The 25,000-nt window shown below is 42.5% G+C and overlaps 1 protein-coding gene across 9 annotated transcripts in view; it reads left to right on the forward strand.

The window, feature by feature from the left end:
• The window catches only part of ntng2b (netrin g2b), a 218,753-nt gene that overhangs the window by 113,571 nt on the left and 80,182 nt on the right, over window positions 1-25,000 (forward strand). For all 9 annotated transcript variants that reach the window (XM_061931846.2, XM_061931847.2, XM_061931850.2 and 6 more), the window contains one exon: window positions 5,550-5,579. In XM_061931846.2, coding sequence (XP_061787830.1) covers window positions 5,550-5,579 — 30 coding nt within the window. The remainder of the gene's footprint in view (window positions 1-5,549; window positions 5,580-25,000) is intronic.

Below are 25,000 nucleotides of genomic sequence, written 5' to 3' on the forward strand. Positions count from 1 at the left end.
TTGTCCAGGTTAATGTTTTGGCCATTAAAGGCCCTTCATTTCAAGATTTCAACTGTGATCGGGCTTTAAACAGGTGGCTGACCTGTTCAGATGGGTGTAACTGCTACTGGTCAAATAATGTGAAATAGCATTTAATTTTACATGTATGCAATGCCATTTAAATGTAATTATAGATAATAATAATAATAAATACTGTGTAGTGTTGTAAATAGTCAACGGGAAGGATTTTAGTAAGATATAAGCCATGAGCACTACACAGCCAGAAAAAAACATAGGCAGGACAAGTAAAAATATTGGGGTAAGTACATTTGAGAAGTCGGGCAAGTAGAAAAAACCTTAACGTTGAACCCTGCATGTGTTGAGCTGCTGCCGCACTGTACATAGAGCGGTTCTGCTCGTTAGTAATAAATTCTAATGTTGGATGTTCACTCCTTCACACAGATGAGTATAGAAAAATATTTTCAACGGCCGAAAAGGGCTCGACTTGGAGAGGAGGTAGGCCTACAGTCCGGACCACAGGTGCGACCTGTTCAGCAGCAGGAGGAGGAGGAGAAGGTTGACTGACTGTGGCAGGACACCTCTGCCTCTGTTTCACTTCATGTTGCTGGTAAATAATATGGTTGTAATAGTAGGCTAAAGTTAAATTATTTAGTATTCACTAATTAAAGGGGCAGAGCTTTAAGAGACATTTTAGCTTTTATATTTTATAAGATATATTTTTTGTAAGAACCACAATTAATAAATATATTTCAGTGAATCACTAATTGTTCAAATCTGTATATAAATATGTACATAAAATGTTGTAATTATATTCCAACTCCGCGTTCTTCTTGGTCATCGCCGCTGCCGCCAACCCCCCGCCCCCCGACCACACCACCACAAATAGATGCCCGTCCTGTGGGAAACACTGATTTACTTATATATGTTTACCCTCATACTAATATAGGAACAGTACAGATATTTTATAGTAGGTTTATTTTAAAAGAAAAAAAACAAATACAGTGGTTCTCAACCTTTTTTTCACCAAGTACCACCTCAGAAGATACTTAGCTCTCCAAGTACCACCATAATGACCAACATTAAAATACAGTAGCTTAGTAGGCCTAAGTATTCATTAAAAACAAGGCAGAGGTTTTATTTAACAAGTATATTTACTATTTTTGGCCACTGTAACATTACACACAGTTTGAACAGTAACACTGTCTTTGAATACAGGAGAGAGAAAAAAACACTGTACTTAAATAATGAATCAAATCTTTGGCATACCACTAATGCAGGGGTCAGCAACCCAAAATGTTTAAAGAGCCATATTGGACCAAAAATGCAAAAAACAAATCTGTCTGGAGCCGCAAAAAATTAAAAGTCTTATCATGAAGGCAACACATGATGTAAGTGTCTATATTAGCTATAATAGCCTACTATCAAAATGACTATGTGTCGCAGGCTGAAGCAAAACTTTGTTGACAGAAATGTTGACATTTATTATTTATTCTACACATTAGAAACCATTAGTAAATCAGAGGCTATTCAGAAGGTGGGATACAGTAACTCCATGAAATTACTGGCTTTTAATGGCCAAAGGTATAGAGGTATAGATATGTGTGTACAACAGGCTAACAGCAGGCTGTCTTCTTTTAATAGACTTAATACAATCTTTGGCAACCTAGGTAATGTTTGCTGTGGTCTGTAACAACATGGCACATAAACAACTATCTGAAATACAGCCAATATTACATACAGATAATGTGTCATGAGACATGAAAAACTAAATTATATACAAAGATGATAAAAGTAAAGGATATTAAATTAGCTCAAATATACCTACAAATGAGGCATAATGATGCAATATGTACATCATTATGTACATATTTGCCTAAATAGCATGTTAGCATAGATTAGCTTGCAGTCAAGCACTGACCAAATATGCCTGATTACTGATCTACATTTAAAATACTTCCTTGTGGTCTACATAACATGTCATGGTGGTTCTTTGGTCAAAATGTTGCATAGATTAAGTTTTACAGACCGTTTAAGCCTTTTTCTGACTGCCTCTTCAGGAGCCTCCGTTTTTTAGCCGATTTTCTTCACTTAGACTGCGCCTTCTCCCCGCCATCTTTGTTGTGCTCTTAAGCGCTTCCTTAGCGATCCTACTGACAGATATAAGTTACTACTAGTAGCAACTTTGTATCAGAAATGGCAACAGCTAATGATGCATGTGCATGTACGAGCCAGTCTTCCCCACAACAAGACGATGGAGAAAAAGAAGGAGCTTATTGACTACAGCGTCGTACAACAATGGCGAACTCCCGCAAAGCTCTTTGGGTAAATTTCTACCATATATGGAGATATCCGCTCACAACTAAGAAAATCGTCATAAATTGGGCAAATTCAAATGGAAAGTATGAAGGAAGGCAAGGTTGTTTTATAAATAGTATCTCTACAATGTTTTCATAGTTTCAATTCAAATTTTCCAGACTTATGCAGATCCCAAATACACAAAACAGGTACCAGACGGTCAGAAAAGTTGGCTTTTACAAAATATATGCCCTTTAATGTCTCCTGATATGCATGTCTGAAACAAATAAACCATTCCAGATGCGCACTGTTTTGAACAGTAATACATAGGGCTGTGAATCCTTGGGCACCACACGATTCGATTCGAAGAGTCAACACTTTTTAAATAACATTGGGTGCCAGTTCTATGATTAACTACATTCCTCAAAAAAAAATTGAAAACCAGCTCTGATGAATATCTATATTAATCAAAAGAAAACTGGTTTTGTTAAAACAAAATTCTATCCAAACTTTTAATAAAGTCAAATACAAATAAGGCAACAAGAGAAGTACTCCACACTTCTTTTCTAAAGTAAATCTGTACAGCAGATATGATCATCTACATCAGGGGTGCCCATTACGTCGATTGCGAGCTACTGGTCGATGGCGGAGGGTGTGTCAGTCGATCGCCAGCCAGGCATTAAAAAAATAGACCTAAAAATGATTGATCATCAATCTTCAGCAAAACGTCACTTGATTGACATTCTCGGCACCCGAGGGTCTTGTGAGATGACGCTGGCTGCTGCTAACTCATTATTAAGAAAAAATGACCGACAGGAAGGCGAGAAACACTTCAACAGACCCTCGTGCCATACCTGCCGTCAAAACTCTAAAGGCCGACTGCACAGTTCCTGTCTTCACATTAAAATCGCTGCTTCATCCTGCCTGTACTAACAAAATAAGAGTCTCAGAAAGCTGGTGTGTACAAGATAGCAAGCTACGGAGTTTGCCGCCAATGCATTTCTTGTAAAGTGTATGAAAACGAGTAAGGAAGCTGGACATATAAGGTGCCAAAAACCAACCACTGTCATGTGGTATTGGACAGAAAGGAGGATTTTTTTTTCTCCTCCATTTGAGAATGCGGACGTTATCAGCACTACTGTCTGATTCCAATCAATGCAAGTCATCAGAATCAAGTAATACACCAACTTATATTCTTGTCTTCATGAAAGAAAGGAATCCATATGTGTTAAATATGCTTGTATTATCATAAACACAGTGGTGGGCCGTCAGGGCCAGCAAGGCCTTCTCTGCTGGCCTAACATAACCGGAAATCATGATCATAATTAAAGATACAAGTATTTTTTAATTTACTTTCCCTAAATATCTAAAAGTATTCATTTTCTCTTCATGTCATATTATGCTCCTTCCAGCGCTGTAGTCTTTAGTTTAGAGTTTTTATCCAATCAGAATTCAACTAGCTTATGATGCCATGCTGTACGAAATCTGCCCGGGGCCTTCAAAATCAACAATGCAGGCGTCTGTGTAAGTGAACTAGGACATACAGTGATAGACAATTGTGATAGCCAATCAGATCACGAGTCGTTGAACGAGACATTTACGGGTCCTGTGATTGGATACTCACCGGGACCGTTAGCGGATTAATTTGAGAACACAAAGAGTTAATAGACAGTTGCGATAGCCAATCAGATCACAAGTTGTTGACAGTAGCCTATCTAGGTAGCCTGATGTTAACGAGACTGTGATTGGATACTCACTTGTCATTCCTGCTAAGTTGCAACTTAGCAAGAAACAGGAAGTGTTCACCCACAAAGAAGGAGAACAAAACATTGATTAGGTGGCAGATATTGCAAGGCCATTTTCAAGAAGGATATTTAAAAAGAAACTACATCTTGTGAGACGATGTTGGCGATAAAATGGGGAAATGCCCGCCATTTCCACTCGAATCGACGAGGGGTACCACTGGCTGTTATGGCGTCCAGTGGGTGCTACAAATTGTGAGTTCCAATATTTTATTTCTTTATTTTATCACACTTTAATATGTTTTTTGCAATTTTCATTTTGACAGTACCACATATGTTTTAATTACTGATACGGATTTATTGATTTTTAAATCCATCCATCCATCCATTTTCTACCGTTTGTCCCTTTTGAGGTCGCGGGGGGTGCTGAAGCCTATAAATTATGGTATTTTGAGAGGTAATCATTGAAGTCGGACATCACTGAAGGCCTAGGTGGGAAACGCACGGCCCGCCACTGATTAAACACATTTAACTTGTTAACAAAAACGTCTCTTTCATAAAATAAATCAATATAAAATATATATATATGAATGAGGTAGATCCCCTCAACTTGTTTAAGTAGCTCGCCTGCAGAAAAAGTGTGGGCACCCCTGATCTACATCAACAATATGACTTGACTGACTGGCTAGACAGGACGGATAAAGAAAAAATATATATTTTCTTTGAAAAATCGATTTGTGAATCAGCATGGTGGGATAAGGGTTAGTGCGTGTGCCTCACAATACGAAGGTCCTGAGTTCAATCCTGGGCTCTGGATCTTTCTGTGTGGAGTTTGCATGTTCTCCCCGTAAATGCATGGGTTCCCTCCGGGTACTCCGGCTTCCTCCCACCTCCAAAGACAAGCACCTGGGAATAGGTTGATTGGCAACACTAAATTGGCCCTAGTGATGAGGGTCCAGGGTGTACCCCGCCTTCCGCCCTAATGCAGCTGAGATCGGCTCCAGCACCCCCCGCGACCCCAAAAGGGACAAGCGGTAGAAAATGGATGGATGGATGTGTGAATGTGAGTGTGAACGTTGTCTGTCTATCTGTGTTGGCACTGTGATGAGGTGGCAACTTGTCCAGGGTGTACACCACCTTCCGCACGATTGCAGCTGAGATAGGCTCCAGCACCCACCGCGACCCCAAAAGGGACAAGCGGTAGAAAATGGATGGATTTTTTTAATCAATTAAGAATCGTTGCAAATAATAATTTTTTTTGACACCCTTTGTAATACACCAGTGATGTTTGACTTTTTTTTTCATGCAAAAATGCTTTTGTACTTGGCTGAAAAATGGGGTACTTCCCAACAAATGTTGGGAAGTACTGCTCCAGAACACAGGGTTCTGGAGCAGAAGATCCGGCAGAAGATCTCTGAAGCTCCATCGTCCTCCTGAACGTGATCAAGGAGACCAGCCTTCAATGCATAAGTAAACAAGTTCTCATCTCTTCTTCTTCTTCTCCCCTTTCAGGTTCCATTGCTGGTTCGCCCTCCGGTTCTAGTAAGTAATAATGCAAAGCTCCACCCTCCTCCCCCCCCCTTCTCCCTCCCGTCTCTTGCAACGTTTTTCTAAGTTTGAACCCCACGCCTCGCCTAAACTCCCACCCCTCCAGTCAGTCGCTTCTCTTCTCCTGCAAGTTCTCTCTTTGTGTCTCCGGGCGCTGCAGCTCGTGTGCTTCATTATTAATAGCCCCCTCTGTCGACCATGTCCTTTCATCGCTGCACATCACACAGACCTGCTCAGGAGGAATTCTTCCACAGTTCTGCTGTTTCGTTTTGAGACTACAGACGATGTCGTTGACGGACTGAAGAAAGGAGGGGTGGGGGGAGATAGTTGGTTGAGAGGGAGAGGGGAGAATAAATGCTGGTAGAGGATGCGGGCATATGTTAGCGCATCGAGAAGCAATGTGATTCCGGGGGTGAAGGGCTTGGGGGAGGCGGGAATGAAAGGGAAGCTGATTAGGGATTCTCTCTGTGGACAGTCTCTCGGGCTACGAGCTGTTACACACAAACGATCGTCAAACTGGCGACATTGACTCTGACGGCACTTTGCCCAACAGAGCCACGCGCGGAGGACGGACCGAGCGGCTGCAGAACTCAGCGGGCGTCGGCTTCTGTTTAAAGGTCTCATACTAATGTGTCTTTTGAAGGACTGCACTCCGTTAGGGGATTGTGCCAGCTCACGAGCTGATTACACGTCTATGAAGGTCCTCATTCATCCAGGTCATTGTCATCTCAGGACATTCAATTGATCGCAACTGGACTCTTTGGTTTGTTTTGGAAGATGTTTCGCCGCTCATCCGAGTAGCCTTCATCAGTTCATGCTCATAGACTTAGATTGGTCAGATCTAGACTAGCGGCTGGTGCCAAAACCCCAAATATTTATACTCCAAAAACCAGGAGGGTGTGCCTGGGGAAGGAAAATTTCGCCCTATCGTAGTGGGAAAAACTGTTTTAATGCAAACGAGCAATCCTACTGTCCTAATGATTGCCAACGCTGCTGCTCACTGCTCTTCTCACCTCCCAGGGGTTGGAACAAGGGGATGGGTCAAATGCAGAGGGTAATTTCAGCACAACTAGTGTGTGTGTGTGTGTGTGTGTGTGTGTGTGTGTGTGTGTGTGTGTGTGTGTGACTATCAGTGGTACTTTAACTTTCAAGCCAACGACAATTGTTAAGTGTAATTTCCCCTCGTTAGCATTGAGGTATTGTGTGGCAGAACGATCGCTGTGGATCGACTACTACCAGTCCAGAATAGTTGGAATCCCCCGTGTAAGTTGTAAACAAATGGCACAGGTGACCAGAATGTCTCTATCTCCTGTTATTTGTTGGAGGCTAAATTGCAGAGTTAATATTGTAAATCCCACATTATTTATTTATACAGTAAAACAATATATAAAATTACATTCCATTTTTTTGACATGGTCTGTCATCACGTTTTGAGCATTTTATCAGTCATTATTGTAAGTTTTTGTAGTAATGTTCCTGAAAAGGGGACCCAAGCACACATACTGTACAGCAGATTTGTACAGCTATATATATATGTATATATATATATATATATATATGTATATATATATACACATACATACAGTACAGGCCAAAAGTTTGGACACACCTTCTCATTCATTGTGTTTTCTTTATTTTCATGACTATTTACATTGTAGAATTGTCACTGAAGGCATCACAACTATGAATGAACACATGTGGAGTTTTGTACTGAACAAAAAAAGGTGAAATAACTGAAAACATGTTTTATATTCTAGTTTCTTCAAAATAGCCACTCTTCGCTCTGATTACTGTTTTGCACACTCTTGGCATTCTCTCAATGAGCTTTAAGAGGTATTCACCTGAAATGGTTTTCACTGCACAGGTGTCATAGTCTCCTCTCTGAGCTGCCACCTTACCGTGGTAGAGGAGTTTGCGTGTCCCAATGATCCTAGGAGCTATGTTGTCCGGGGGTTTCTATGCCCCATGGTAGGGTCTCCCAAGGCAAACTGGTCCTAGGTGAGGGATCAGACAAAGAGCAGCTCGAAGACCTCGATGAAGAACACAAACCAAGGACCCAGATTTCCCTCGCCCGGACGCGGGTCACCGGGGCCCCTCTCTGGAGCCAGGCCCGGAGGTGGGGCACGATGGCGAGCGCCTGGTGGCCGGGCCTGTCCCCATGGGGCCCGGCCGGGCACAGCCCGAAGAGGCAACGTGGGTCCCCCCTCCAATGGGCTCACCACCCATAGCAGGGGCCATAGAGGTCGGGTGCAGTGTGAGCTGGGTGGCAGCCGAGGGCAGGGCACTTGGCGGTCCGATCCTCGGCTACATAAGCTGGCTCTTGGGACGTGGAACGTCACTTCGCTGGGGGGGAAGGAGCCTGAGCTAGTGCGCGAGGTGGAGAAGTTCCGGCTAGATATAGTCGGACTCACTTCGACGCACAGCAAGGGCTCTGGAACCACTTCTCTTGAGAGGGGCTGGACTCTCTTCCACTCTGGCGTTGCCGGCAGTGAGAGGCGACGGGCTGGGGTGGCAATTCTTGTTGCCCCTCGGCTCAAAGCCTGCACGTTGGAGTTCAACCCGGTGGACGAGAGGGTAGCTTCCCTCCGCCTTCGGGTGGGGGGAAGGGTCCTGACTGTTGTTTGCGTTTACGCGCCAAACAGCAGCTCAGAGTACCCACCCTTTTTGGATTCACTCGAGGGAGTACTGGAGAGTGCTCCCCCGGGTGGTTCCCTCGTTCTACTGGGGGACTTCAACGCTCATGTTGGCAGCGACAGTGAAACCTGGAGAGGTGTGATTGGGAGGAATGGCCGCCCGGATCTGAACCCGAGTGGTGTTCTGTTATTGGACTTTTGTGCTCGTCACAGACTGTCGATAACAAACACCATGTTCAAACATAAGGGTGTCCATATGTGCACTTGGCACCAGGACACCCTAGGCCGCAGTTCCATGATCGACTTTGTAGTTGTGTCATCGGATTTGCGGCCTCATGTTTTGGACACTCGGGTGAAGAGAGGGGCGGAGCTTTCTACCGATCACCACCTAGTGGTGAGTTGGCTGCGATGGTGGGGGAGGTTGCCGGACAGACCTGGCAGGCCCAAACGCATTGTGAGGGTTTGCTGGGAACGCCTGGCAGAGTCTCCTGTCAGAGAGAGTTTCAATTCCCACCTCCGGAAGAACTTTGAACATGTCACGAGGGAGGTGCTGGACATTGAGTCCGAGTGGACAATGTTCCGTACCTCTATTGTCGAGGCGGCCGATTGGAGCTGTGGCCGCAAGGTAGTTGGTGCCTGTCGTGGTGGTAATCCTAGAACCCGTTGGTGGACGCCGGCGGTGAGGGATGCCGTCAGGCTGAAGAAGGAGTCCTATCGGGTTCTTTTGGCTAATGGGACTCCTGAGGCAGCAGACAGGTACCAACAAGCCAAGCGGTGTGCGGCTTCAGCGGTCGCAGAGGCAAAAACTCGGACATGGGAGGAGTTCGGGGAGGCCATGGAAAAAGACTTCCGGACGGCTTCGAAGCAATTCTGGACCACCATCCGCCGCCTCGGGAAGGGGAAGCAGTGCAGTGTCAACACCGTGTATGGTGGGGATGGTGCTCTGCTGACCTCGACTGCGGATGTTGTGGATCGGTGGAGGGAATACTTCGAAGACTTCCTCAATCCTACCAGCACGTCTTCCTATAAGGAAGCAGGGCCTGGGGAATCTGTGGTGGGCTCTCCTATTTCTGGGGCTGAGGTTGCCGAGGTAGTTAAAAAGCTCCTCGATGGCAAGGCCCCGGGGGTGGATGAGATCCGCCCGGAGTTCCTTAAGGCTCTGGATGTTGTGGGGCTGTCTTGGTTGACAAGACTCTGCAACATCGCGTGGACATCGGGGGCGGTACCTCTGGATTGGCAGACCGGGGTGGTGGTTCCTCTCTTTAAGAAGGGGAACCGGAGGGTGTGTTCCAACTATCGTGGGATCACACTCCTCAGCCTTCCCGGTAAGGTCTATTCAGGTGTACTGGAGAGGAGGCTACGCCGGATAGTCGAACCTCGGATTCAGGAGGAACAGTGTGGTTTTCGTCCTGGTCGTGGAACTGTGGACCAGCTCTATACTCTCGGCAGGGTCCTTGAGGGTGCATGGGAGTTTGCCCAACCAGTCTACATGTGCTTTGTGGACTTGGAGAAGGCATTCGACCGTGTACCCCGGGAAGTCCTGTGGGGAGTGCTCAGAGAGTATGGGGTATCGGACTGTCTTATTGTGGCAGTTCGCTCCCTGTATAATCAGTGTCAGAGCTTGGTCCGCATTGCCGGCAGTACGTCGGACACGTTTCCAGTGAGGGTTGGACTCCGCCAAGGCTGCCTTTTGTCACCGATTCTGTTCATAACCTTTATGGACAGAATTTCTAGGCGCAGTCAGGGCGTTGAGGGGATCTGGTTTGGTGGCTGCAGGATTAGGTCACTGCTATTTGCAGATGATGTGGTCCTGATGGCTTCCTCCGGCCAAGATCTTCAGCTCTCACTGGATCGGTTCGCAGCCGAGTGTGAAGCGACTGGGATGGGAATCAGCACCTCCAAGTCCAAGTCCATGGTTCTCTCCCGGAAAAGGGTGGAGTGCCATCTCCGGGTTGGGGAGGAGATCTTGCCCCAAGTGGAGGAGTTCAAGTACCTCGGAGTCTTGTTCACGAGTGGGGGAAGAGTGGATCGTGAGATCGACAGGCAGATCGGTGCGGCGTCTTCAGTAATGCGGACGCTGTATCGATCCGTTGTGGTGAAGAAGGAGCTGAGCCGGAAGGCAAAGCTCTCGATTTACCGGTCGATCTACGTTCCCATCCTCACCTATGGTCATGAGCTTTGGGTCATGACCGAAAGGACAAGATCACGGGTACAAGCGGCCGAAATGAGTTTCCTCCGCCGAGTGGCGGGGCTCTCCCTTAGAGATAGGGTGAGAAGCTCTGTCATCCGGGGGGAGCTCAAAGTAAAGCCGCTGCTCCTCCACATCGAGAGGAGCCAGATGAGGTGGTTCGGGCATCTGGTCAGGATGCCACCCGAACGCCTCCCTAGGAAGGTGTTTCGGGCACGTCCGACCGGTAGGAGGCCACGGGGAAGACCCAGGACACGCTGGGAAGACTATCTCTCCCGGCTGGCCTGAGAACGCCTCGGGAACCCCCGGGAGGAGCTGGACGAAGTGGCTGGGGAGAGGGAAGTCTGGGCTTCCCTGCTTAAGCTGCTGCTCCCGCGACCCGACCTCGGATAAGCGGAAGAAGATGGATGGATGGATGGAGGTGTCATAGTTTTGATGCCTTCAGTGACAATCTACAATGTAAATTGTAGATTTACATTGTAGATTGTTGGATCCACTATGGACTGGACTTTCACAATATTATGTCAGAACCACCCGACACCCTTTGCTTTTCGGTCTACCCTTACCCACATATGCGGTCCTCTCCAAGGTTTCTCATAGTCATTCACATCGACGTCCCACTGGGGTGAGTTTTGCCTTGCCCTTATGTGGGCTCTGTACCGAGGATGTCGTTGTGGCTTGTGCAGCCCTTTGAAACACTTGTGATTTAGGGCTATATAAATAAACATTGATTGATTGATTGATTGATTGATTGAAATAGTCATGAAAATAAAGAAAACACATTAAAATGAGAAGGTGTGTCCAAACTTTTGGCCTGTACTATATATATATATATATATATATATATATATATATATATATATATATATATATATATATATATATATATATATATATATATATATATATATATATACATATACATATACATATATATATATATATATACATATATATATATATATATATATATATATATATATATACATATATATACACAGACCTGCGGTGCCACATTGAGAGAGAGAGAGAAACAATATTATATATATATATATATATATATACATATATATACATATATATATACATATATATATATATATATATATATACATATATATACCTCTCTCAATGTGCCACATTGAGAGAGAGAGAGAAACAATATTATATATATATATATATATATATATATATATATACATATATACATATATATATATACATATATATATATATATATATATACATATATATATATATATATATATATATATATATATATATATATATATATATATATATATATATATATATATATATATATATATATATATATAATATTGTTTCTCTCTCTCTCTCAATGTGGCACCGCAGGTCTGGTGTATGGTGTGTTGTCTAGCAAGAAAGTATTATTTGCCATTCAGCTGAATGTGCCAATCTAGTCCTAGATTGGCACTACACTTACTGCACAAAGTGTTTACAGGGTTTCCCCTACATGTAAATGATTAGAGGAGGGAATCTTTGGGCAGCTCACGATAGGATTACGATTCAGGAGCCACGATTCGATTAAAAATGTATTATTGCTGCGTCTTTAATTTATATGTATTGATGAAGTTTTACATTTCTTTTCGTTTCACTAAATAAGCGCTTATCACTTGCAAATTTTAAAAACAGTGCATTTGTAATAAGAAACAGTTGAATTAATTCCCACAGTTATCAAATTAATAGGAATGTGTGTAAAACTGGAACATTAGAGCCCTAAAATAAAGGTGCTGGTCGAATCTCTCGGTGAGGTGGCTCAGAACTGTCTGCATTACTTTATTGACAATAAATATATCGATTATTGACATTTACGAATCGATTTTATAATCGTCCATGTGCGAATTGTGATGCATCTAATAATCGGTTATTTCCCCCACCTCTACAAATATCACCAAAATAAAATGCGTACTCTAAAACATATTTATGTAACATAATGTATGTATGAATATATATAGCCTATAATTTGAACACTATTGACAAATGAAAGACCAAAAATTTGGCCACCAAAATAAGACTTTGATCACCGAAACAGCATTGCTGAAACCCGATGTTGCCTTAATGTATGCAATACGTACAGGATTAAAAGGATAAAAGGATGTATCTAATATAGCCAAGATATACCCATGTACAGCGATCTAAAAAATGTGCAATGTGCAAATCTTAAGAGGACCGTGGTGGCTTTCAAGGAGAGAAAGTGCAGTTGGAGCAGCAGCGCGAAGCAAGTAAGACATCAGTGAGGCTCGCTACAGATCTCGCTGTTGGCCGCGGACATTGAGCGATAGAAGTAAAGAGTCTCTAAACACGAGTACAGTCTTCAACAAGACCAGAAAAGATGCTACAATGGTTGCTCGTCGTTTTTAATAAAGAATAAGTCACTAAAACAATTGGAGAAGTCTTTAGAAACTTCAACAATTCTCAACAAAGTACATTGTACAACAAACAACAATTAAAAAATGGACCAAAACGATATAATATAAAAAAAAAAAACATGTTAACACTAATTAATAATAACATAATTGTTTTTAAAAATGGATGTATGACATCTTTTTAGCCTTTTTAAAGAAAATAAATGTCAGTGTTTCCCACACATTCATTTATTTGTGGCGGCCCGCCACGAAAGAATTACGTCCGCCACAAATGGATTTTTCGGCTTTTGACTCGCTCGACCGCTCATAAAAGCAATGGGACTGTCTGTGAATGTTGCTTGTAGTTACACCTCCGGTGCAGTAGGTGGCGGTAGCCTACTATGCATTGTAACTCCGCCAATAGCACTTAATTCACCTGGTGGGCCAGAAGAAGAAGAAGAAGAAGAGGAAGAGGAAGAGGGACGGACGGAAGGACGGGATCAAAATACTCGCCGGCTACTTTTCATAATGATGGCGCTTCCTACGTTTCTACCTCAAACGTCCAATAGCTGCTGAAATCCTTGATCCAGGATGCCATGGGGAAAAAAACTTAAATGGTGCCTTTTGGCGATAGTTAGCAGCTTGGTGGCTCATAGCCGGCTAGCTAACGCTTGCTAGCGTGGTAGCATTGCTTCATTTTTACAGGTGTTATAGGTAGATAGGTTATAGCTGCATCGCTCGCGGCTCGTCATATATTTAACGTTAAGTTAAATATATGTAGACGCACGTAATAACAGTCACGTGTTACAATACCGACGAGCTAACGTGTCCAGGTTATAACCCTGTTGTCAATAAACACACATGGACTGAAGCTAAATTGTCCACTGTCCACTGCAGCATGTGAATGCAATGAAAAGAATAAAATCTGAGCCAACCAGCTGTTAAAATGTTGTCCAGGTTAATGTTTTGGCCATTAAAGGCCGTTCATTTCAAGATTTCAACGGTGATCGGGCTTTAAACAGGTGGCTGACCTGTTCAGATGAGTGTAACTGCTACTTGTCAAATAATGTGAAATAGCATTTAATTTTACATGTATGCAATGCCATTTAAATGTCATTATAGATAATAATAATAATAATAATAAATACTGTGTAGTGTTGTAAATAGTCAACGGGAAGAATTTTAGTAAGATATAAGCCATGAGCACTACACAGCCAGAAAAAAACCTAGGCAGAACAAGTAAAAATATTGGGGCAAGTAGATTTGAGAAGTCAGGCAAGTAGAAAAAAAACCTTAACGTTAAACCCTGCATGTGTTGAGCTGCTGCCGCTTAAGGTTAGACGGCACTGTACATAGAGCGGTTCTGCTCGTTAGTAATAAATTCTAATGTTGGATGTTCACTCCTTCACACAGATGAGTATAGAAAAATATTTTCAACGGCCGAAAAGGGCTCGACTTGGAGAGGAGGTAGGCGGGTGCGACCTGTTCAGCAGCAGCAGGAGGAGGAGGAGGAGGTTGACTGACTGTGGCAGGACACCTCTGCCTCTGTTTCACTTCATGTTGCTGGTAAATAATATGGTTGTAGTAGTAGGCTAAAGTTAAATTATTTAGTATTCACTAATTAAAGGGGCAGAGCTTTAAGAGACATTTTAGCTTTTATATTTTATAAGATATATTTTTTGTAAGAACCACAATTAATAAATATATTTCAGTGAATCACTAATTGTTCAAATCTGTATATAAATATGTACATAAAATGTTGTAATTATATTCCAACTCCGCGTTCTTCTTGGTCATCGCCGCTGCCGCCACCACCCCCCGCCCCCACCACCACAAATAGATGCCTGTCCTGTGGGAAACACTGAATGTATCATCACAGATTATGCAAATTATATGGTGGGGTGGTATTGACTATGGCCCTAGCCACGCCCCCAACACACAGGTATGTTGGCAGTCTTGGGGAGACCCTGGTTTATACAGTAAATATTGTATTTATTACACACAAGCTGTTTGAATGTCACGTACATTTTGGTTGTAGTCGTCATTGCCACATTTGGAGGTGTTGAAATCGCCATGTAAAATCATTAATGATAATCAGTAGCATGTATATGACACATCCAATGTAAATTAGCATAAAGCTAGCGCATTTTGGAATAGTGGAGCCTCACTTTACGTTCGAGCGTTTTCTATCAGGCATACTTGCTTTGTTGCCGTCGGAAATTGCAACATTATCCAGAGGCAGTTTGGCTGACCGGTGCTGGAGTTATTGTTTCCTCGCCAAGTGTTTGAGCCGGTGTTTATTCTGCCGCCAGACGTGATGCCAGAAGCAACCAAAGGTATGAAAATTTGGCACCGTTTGATTTTACGTGAACCGATATCTGGTAGCACAGATGGAATTCAGTCGGTGCCTACAAAAGTAACATATTCGGTACCATCCCTAGTCTCCAGATGTTGAATGCCAAGGTGTGGGAAGGTTGACTAACATTAAGCTACCTCAGCTTGTCCTCATGCCAATTTTTTGGTGGAGAAGCACTTACAAGGTAGAAAGTGCTGGGATTTGGTTTGTTGGTCTTAAAGACACCCTTTTACCAGGTTTTTGTTGACAAAAAAAAGAGAAACAAACACGCGGTTTCATTTTAGCTCAAGCCGGGGTGACATTGTGGTCGTACAGGTTATAGTCGTCATAGTATTGCTCAAGTCTTTTGTTCTGCACTGTACACACCATTTTTAAAAATCATTACCCATCAAGATCTAGGTCACACTGAATCCCTGTAGGTTTGTAAGCCTCCCTCGCTCGCTTTATCTCATGTGTAGAAGCCGAATTTGTCGTAAAAAGCTGACCCTGTTGTGCGTAGGGTGCATTTCAGTAAGACGTATAAATCATCTTCCTCCCACTGTATCGAAGGTGGCTTTCTTTTAATGTTCGCACGCAGCCCTTTTCCAGCAGTGAGAGGTTTTGTCAGACATTTAGCAGACTTCTGGCTCGCAAGGAGCGTCACGTTAGTCGCCTCTGGCCCAGTTACGTCAGTGAGCACGCTCGCATGGGGATTACAGGCCGATTGGCAGGAGTCTGATCCACGCAGCCCACGTCCTATTGGTCAGCCGGACAGATGGGTAGTGGGCGGAGCGGGCGGCAGGGTCGGAGGTCACAGCCACCAAATGCTACAAATCACCTGACCCGCCGCAGCCAACCGTGACCCAACACGACAGCACTTCATCTTTTCATGCAGTCAGATTTTCCCAAAGAGGCCAAAAGAAGAAGACTGATCACATGGTTACATGTAGAGACCAATGTTCCCTCTATTTTTTCATGTGTATGAGCTAACACAAAAACACCCTGAGCATTCAGTGTAATACAGACGTGCACACTGTGGCCATACCAGCAGTCTCAAACCTGACATATCAATTTAAATGTCTTATTATTCTAATCAAGTGACAGTAGTCATTTTCATGGGATTTTTAAAAAACATTTATCAGCCATGTACAAACCCCGTTACCATATTAGTTGGGAAATTGTGTTGGATGTAAATATAAACGGAATACAATGATTAGCAAATCATTTTCAACCCATATTCAGTTGAATATGCTACAAAGACAACATATTTGATGTTCAAACTGATAAACTTTTTTTTTTTTTTGCAAATAATCATTAACTTTAGAATTTGATGCCAGCAACACGTGACAAAGAAGTTGGGAAAGGTGGCAATAAATACTGATAAAGTTGAGGAATGCTCATCAAACACTTATTCGGAACATCCCACAGGTGAACAAGCAAATTGGGAACAGGTGGGTGCCATGATTGGGTGTAAAAGTAGATTCCATGAAATGCTCAGTCATTCACAAACAAGGATGGGGCGAGGATCACCCCTTTGTCAACAAATGCGTGAGCAAATTGTTGAACAGTTTAAGAAAAACCTTTCTCAACCAGTAATTGCAAGGAATTTAGGGATTTCACCATCTACGGTCTGTAATATCATCAAAGGGTTCAGATAATCTGGAGAAATCACTGCACGTAAGCAGCTAAGCCCGTGACCTTCGATCCCTCAGGCTATACTGCATCAACAAGCGACATCAGTGTGTAAAGGATATCACCACATGGGCTCAGGAACACTTCAGAAACCCACTGTCAGTAACTACAGTTGGTCGCTACATCTGTAAGTGCAAGTTAAAGCTCTCCTATGCAAGGCGAAACCGTTTATCAACAACACCCAGAAACGCCGTCGGCTTCGCTGGGCCTGAGCTCATCTAAGATGGACTGATACAAAGTGGAAAAGTGTTCTGTGGTCTGACGAGTCCACATTTCAAATTGTTTTTGGAAACTGTGGACGACGTGTCCTCCGGACCAAAGAGGAAAAAAACCATCCGAATTGTTATAGGTGCAAAGTTGAAAAGCCAGCATCTGTGATGATATGGGGGTGTATACCTACTCAGTGGCCTAGTGGTTAGAGTGTCCATCCTGAGATCGGTAGGTTGGGAGTTCAAATTCCGGCCGAGTCATACCAAAGACTATAAAAATGGGACCCATTACCTCCCTGCTTGGCACTCAGCATCAAGGGTTGGAATTGGGGGTTAAATCACCAAAATGATTCCCGGGCGCAGCCACCGCTGCTGCCCACTGCTCCCCTCACCTCCCAGGGGGTGATCAAGGGTGATGGGTCAAATGCAGAGAATAATTTCGCCACACCTAGTGTGTGTGTGACAATCATTGGTACTTTAACTTTAACTTTAACTTTATTAGTGCCCAAGACATGGGTAACTTACACATCTGTGAAGGCGCATTAATGCAGAAAGGTACTAACAGGTTTTGGAGCAACATATGTTGCCATCCAAGCAACGTTACCATGGACGCCCCTGCTTATTTCAGCAAGACAATGCCAAGCCACGTGTTCCATCAACGTGGCTTCATAGTAAAAGAGTGCGGGTACTAGACTGGCCTGCCTGTAGTCCAGACCTGTCTCCCATTGAAAATGTGTGGCGCATTATGATGCGTAAAATACAACAACGGAGAGCCCGGACTGTTGAACATTCTAAGCTGTACATCAAGCAAGAATGGGAAAGAATTCCACCTGAAAAGCTTCAAAAATTGGTCTCCTCAGTTCTCAAACGTTTACTGAGTGTTGTTGAAAGGAAAGGCCATGTAACACAATGGTAAAAATGCCCTTGTGCCAACTTTTTTGCAACGTGTTGCTGTCATTAAATTCTAAGTTAATGATTATTTGCAAAAAAAATTACATTGAATATCTTGTCTTTGCATTCTATTCAATTGAATATAAGTTGAAAAGGATTTGCAAATCATTGTATTCTGTAATTTTTTGACCAACTACACAATGTGCCAACTTCACTGGTTTTGGGTTTTGTACATCAATACAATCAATTAGCATGTCAGGTGGGTGTGCATTTAAGCAATGTTTTGATGCCACGCCAAAAGTGAAGTCAGACGGCGACCACAGAGACTATCTTGTTTCAGAGAAACTTTGCGGATGATTATATTACTTAAATTTTTTACATTTTTGGGTGGATAATGTTGGCCTGAGGATTCTAAGAGAACGGTTAATGAAGTGCAGTAGCCGCGGTCGTGACTCGTGAGTAAAGTGCATTCACTTCCAACTGACACTAACTCTTATATTAGCGTGTGACTTTGAGGGACTTTTGAGGAGGAAATGTTGCTGTTACATTGTTGCTTCCTTATTTGCGGTTATTCCAAACTGATTATCAGATCCTACCCGTGTCTTTTTTTTTTTATGCGTTGCAGCGCCGCACCTAAAGTGAAGGTGACAGCGCCCGCGTGTCATAATTACAACGGTCACCTGGATTAAAGAAAAATACAGATAGCAGTATCATTTGTCCAGAATCTTAACGGTCCTTCTGGACCGACCCAAGTAGGAACTATTACCAAAAAATACTGGTATTCAGTTTACATCCCGAATCACAAGTGTCTCATACAACAACATCCCCTGATATAAACCCACGTACAGGCAAGGAAAAACTCCAAAGACCCCAACTAGGGAAAAAGAAGAACCCTTGAGAAGAACCTCCCTTCCCGGGTGATCTGTTGCGGTGGATGTCGAGTGGGTATAATTATTTATTTGTTACACTAATACCGTATTTTCCGGACAATAAGCCGTTGCTTTTTTCCTACGTTTAGAATCCTGCGGCTTATAAAAAGGTGCTGTTAATTTATGGATTTTTCTTTGCTAATGTCCATAATGTTTTGTTTTCAACAAATAGTTTCCATTAAAGACCCACAGAGACACTCAAAAAGTGTGTTTTTGTTAGTGCCATGGCGCCATCTTTTGTACATGTTTGCTGACTGCAGCTGCCGCAGGTTGAAAATATACTTCCTCTTTCACGCCTTGAACAGGAAGAATATCCTGTTTTTTCTCTTACTGTATTCGTTTATAACGTTTCTGGTCGAAAATATTTTTAATTCAACACTCCAAGCAACGTTTGTAAGTTTTACAATAAAACTAAAACAATTCATACTTATGTCCCAATGTGGGATGTCTGTAGGAATGTTTTCTTGCATATTTGTACGTGCTATCGTAATGTAATCACGCCAGCGTCGTTAGCATTAGCAAATATGTGAACACGTTTACTGTAACTATAAGCTGTACTATAAGCTGCTACTTTTTTCCTTTCACAGTGTGTGAATGTGTGTGTGAATGGGTAAATGTGGAAGTAGTGTCAAAGCGCTTTGAGTACCTTGAAGGTAGAAAAGCGCTATACAAGTACAACCCATTTATCATTTATCATTTAACCCTATGGCCCTTTAAAACGGTGCGGCAAACAGTTCAATAAACAAACAAACAAGCAAATACACTGAAAAGGTGTTATTGTTTGTGCTATGGTGCCATCTTTTGGATGAGTTCGCTCACTGCAGGTGCAGCAGTGCTTTTCTGTTTAAAGCTTTGAACCGAAAGTACAAGTGCCGTTCCGTCTTCTAAGTCGTCCGTAGTGTTTTTTACTCGAAAGGATTCTTCACTCATCACTCCAAGCAACATTTGTAAGTTTTACAATGAAACAAAAACAATTCATACTTACTAAACTGTCCCATGTGTGACGTCTGTAGGAATGTTTTCTTGCATATTTGTACGTGCTATCGTAATTAGAGATGTCCGATAATGGCTTTTTTGCCGATATCCGATATTGTCCAACTCTTAATTACCGATTCCGATATCAACCGATACTGATATATACAGTCGGGGAATTAACACATTATTATGCCTAATTTTGTTGTGATGCCCCGCTGGATGCATTATACAATGTAACAAGGTTTTCCAAAATAAGAGAACAACTTCAACTCAAGTTATGGAAAAAAGTGCCAACATGGTACTGCCATATTTATTATTGAAGTCACAAAGTGCTTCTTTTTTTTTTTAACATGCCTCAAAACAGCAGCTTGGAATTTGGGACATGCTCTCGCTGAGATAATTCTGAGACCCACTACAACTATGGGAAATACTATACTTTGACTTTCACAAAGTGCATTATTTTTTTTATTTTTTTTTAAACATGCCTCAAAACAACAGCTACAAAAACAATGAAGGCACACAGCTTCAGTCCAGAGTATACTAGAGTAATAAAGTAAACAATAAGATAGTCCTCCTTTAGTGCAAGACTGCCTGACATACTGTATAACAGGAAATTATAAACTTGGCTCAATCTGCCCTGCTCTAATGTATCTGTATGAGTAACAAAAATGTGCTGCAATCTAGTGGTGAGCGCTGTAAGTGGCCTACCAGTCAGCCAGAGCTTCTGAAATGCTGCGTTGAGACAGGGCACCTCCGTTCACTGCAAGCTGCAAAGTGTGCGCCATGCAGGGCAAACTAGCCACACCAAACTCCGTAGCTTTTGCCATACTGCGTGCGTTGTCCCTGACCACAACGTGGGCTTTCGCCTTAGGGTGTTTTTTGTTGTAATTTTGTTTTTTCTCGGCGGAGTCTTTAAGCGACAACTGTGTGGCACGACTTTTTTCCGGTGTTTGCTTTTCATCTATCTTCCGCTTGTATTCATCGTGTATCTCCTTATGATTCTTGAAGAGGTGGGAGATCAAATTGCTCGTATTAAAGGAAGACGTCTTGGTTCCTCCTCGCATAACCAACTTTTACAGTCATTGCAAATTGCCAGTTTTCTATCCGTCAGAGACACTTTAAAATAATCCCAAACCATAGACATGGTGTCGTTAGTCAGTCACCGAGCGAGCTGGCTTGTTAGCCACGGCTACAGCACCGGCAACAACACACTCTTGCTCTATACGGGCGGTATAGCTCGGTTAGTAGAGGGGTCGTGCCAGCAACTTGAGGGTTGCAGGTCCGATTCCCCGCTTCCGCCATCCTAGTCACTGCCGTTGTGTCCTTGGGCAAGACACTTTACCCACCTGCTCCCAGTGCCACCCACACTGGTTTAAATGTAACTTAGATATTGGGTTTCACTATGTAAAGCGCTTTGAGTCACTAGAGAAAAATCGCTATATAAATATAATTCACTTCACTCTTGTTGTTGTTATGCTGCGCTCGCGGCGGTTTGATGAGGTCATCAAGCGTCGCCAGTAAACTCAGCCAGGTCAGTTCGTGAAAGACTGGTACACCCCGGGTAACAACTTGGGTCAGCTAGCACAAAACTTGTTTTAACATTCTTAACGGTATGATAGTTAAGACGTGCAAAACGACTTTAAACCCTTCTCACTCCCCTGATCTGGCTTGTAATAAAGGCCCTCACATTCCCACCAAAAGCAGAGTTGGCGTTGGTCAGAGAGCGATGGGAACATGCCTGGAAAATCATGTGACACATTAATAAACGTCCACTCCGCCACTCGGCCCGCCGCCATTAGGTGTCCTGGCCAACGTTAACTGTCCCCGAATCGCAATGTCTTCATTAGCCGGGAGCCAAATCAACGTCTAGCACTCCGGTAATAAACGATGAGAATGCTGCGACTGACAGGTGGCATTAGGACGATGATTGTGGGCATTTCTCGGGCTGCGTGACAAATGATCTCATTATATGCAAATGCACTACGTAAGCGTGTGCGAGCCGGGAAAGCGCATGAAACTAAGACGAGCGCTCACTTAAGTCTGTGTGTGTCAGACAGAGAATCATAAGACAGTCCATCTGCACACACAGACAGACACCTGTCATATGAATCATCTCAAAGTGTGGATGCAGGCATAATAACGAAATAATCAAAGCATCCAATATTTTCTTGCGTACGTAGACCCTGTTGCCTTCAACTGCTTTGTTGATGGAGATTTCAGCTCCTCACATCCTCCACATTCTTACACAAGTAAAAGGTATGCATGTGCAAACCACTGAGATGCATTTCAATGCGACTAGCGTAACTAATTAGCATCATTGCAGTGCAGCCAGATGGATCAATCTGGCATAAAGACATGTTTCCACTTTCACATAATTAATTTTTTATGTATAAGATCACATCATAAATGAACATACTTTTCATATACAAACCCCGTTTCCATATGAGTTGGGAAATTGTGTTAGATGTAAATATAAACGAAATACAATGATTTGCAAATCATTTTCAACCCATATTCAGTTGAATATGCTACAAAGACAACATATTTGATGTTCAAACTGATTAACTTTTTTGTTTTGCAAATAATCATTAACTTTAGAATTTGATGCCAGCTACACGTGACAAAGAAGTTGGGAAAGGTGGCAATAAATACTGATAAAGTTGAGGAATGCTCATCAAACACTTATTTGGAACATCCCACAGGTGAACAGGCAAATTGGGAACAGGTGGGTGCCATGATTGGCTATAAAAGTAGATTCCATGAAATGCTCAGTAATTCACAAACAAGGATGGGGCGAGGATCACAACTTTGTCAACAAATGCGTGGGCAAATTGTTGAACAGTTTAAGAAAAACCTCTCTCAACCAGCTATTGCAAGGAATTTAGGGATTTCACCATCTACGGTCCGTAATATCATCAAAGGGTTCAGAGAATCTGGAGAAATCACTGCACGTAAGCAGCAAAGCCTGTGACCTTCGATCCCTCAGGCTGTACTGCATCAACAAGCGAGATCAGTGTGTAAAGGATATCACCACATGGGCTCTGGAACACTTCAGAAACCCACTGTCAGTAACTACAGTTGGTCGCTACATCTGTAAATGCACGTTAAAACTCTCCTATGCAAGGCAAAAACCGTTTATCAACAACACCCAGAAACGCCGTCGGCTTCGCTGGGCCTGAACTCATCTAAGATGGACTGATACAAAGTGGAAAAGTGTTCTGTGGTCTGACGAGTCCACATTTCAAATTGTTTTTGGAAACTGTGGACGTCGTGTCCTCCGGGCCAAAGAGGAAAAAGAACCATCCAGATTGTTATAGGCGCAAAGCTGAAAAGCCAGCATCTGTGATGGTATGGGGGTGTATTAGTGCCCAAGGCATGGGTAACTTACACATCTGTGAAAGCGCCTTTAATGCTGAAAGGTACATACAGGTTTTGGAGCAACATATGTTGCCATCCAAGCAACATTATCATGGACACCCCTGCTTATTTCAGCAAGACAATGCCAAGCCACATGTTACATCAACGTGGCTTCATAGTAAAAGCGTGCGGGTACTAGACTGGCCTGCCTGTAGTCCAGACCTGTCTCCCATTGAAAATGTGTGGCGCATTATGAAGCCTAAAATACCACAACGGAGACCCCCGTACTGTTGAACAACTTAAGCTGTACATCAAGCAAGAATGGGAAAGAATTCCACCTGAGAAGCTTAAAAAATGTGTCTCCTCAGTTCCCAAACGTTTACTGAGTGTTGTTAAAAGGAAAGGCCATGTAACACAGTGGTGAACATGCCCTTTTCCAACTACTTTGGCACGTGTTGCAGCCATGAAATTCTAAGTTAATTATTATTTGCAAAAAAAATAAGTTTATGAGTTTGAACATCAAATATCTTGTCTTTGTACTATAAGCTGCTACTTTTTTTCTTTCACTTTGAACCCTAGGGCCCTTTAAAACGGTGCGGCAAACAGTTCAAAAAACAAACAAAAGCAAATACGCTGAAAAGGTGTTATTGTTTGTACTATGGTGCCATCTTTTGGATGAGTTCGCTCACTGCAGGTGCAGCAGTGCTTTTCCGCTCCTCTTGACAAAATTGGTACAGTTCAGTTAAATGTGTTGGTTTTCTGACATGGACTTGTTTCTTCAGCATTGTCCACACGTTTAAGTCAGGACTTTGGGAAGGCCATTGGAAAACCTTAATTGTACCCTGATTTAGCCATTCCTTTACCACTTTTGACGTGTGTTTGGGGTCATTGTCCTGTTGGAACACCCAACTGTGCCCAAGACCCAACCTAAGGGCTGATGATTTTAGGTTGAAGAATTTTGAGGTAATCCTCCTTTTTTATTGTCCCATTTTCTCTCTGTAAAGCACCAGTTCCATTGGCAGCAAAACAGGCCCAGAGCATAATACTACCACCACCATGCTTGACGGTAGGCTTGGTGTTCCTGGGATTAAAGGCCTCACCTATTCTACTCCAAACATATTGCTGGGTATTGTGGCCAAACAGCTAAATTTTTGTTTCATCTGACATTACACGGACAAAGATAAGACCTTCTGGAGGAAAGTTGTGGTCAGAATATGTAAATATTTTATATATATATATATATATATATATATATATATATATATATATATATATATATATATATACACACATATATATATATATATATATATATATATGCTTTATTGAACACATCAATATCCATCCGTTTGGCAGTTTTTTTTGTTTTGTTTCAAACGGACCGTAGTCCTTCGCCGCGCTTGTATCTTTTCTCTTCAACCCTCGTCCGTTCCCTATTTGGATGTATGGAAACAACAGGTAGGATTTAAGTGAAGGATTGCAAAATAAAATAATTAAATGTGACACTTAAAAGTAATAATGTGGCTTAATGATATTTGAATAATAATTGCTGCATAACATAAATTAATTTCCATGATTAAATAACAAATATAGACCAAATTAAATGTCACGCAGACCACACAACTTCCTGGCAGTAAAACCTACCAAAAAATAGTTCTTTTCAGGTTTCTCTATGTTTACATCCTCACACTTTGCACAATTTTTTACACTTTATTATGCAATTCTTACATATTCCTTATTTATGCACCATAGCTTTAAGAGGTTATTGTTAAATGTTTGTGATTTTGTTTACATTGACTGAGTGTTTTCCATGGTTGTG

Source organism: Nerophis lumbriciformis, linkage group LG39 (genome assembly GCF_033978685.3).
Source record: "Nerophis lumbriciformis linkage group LG39, RoL_Nlum_v2.1, whole genome shotgun sequence".
Taxonomy (NCBI): domain Eukaryota; kingdom Metazoa; phylum Chordata; class Actinopteri; order Syngnathiformes; family Syngnathidae; genus Nerophis; species Nerophis lumbriciformis.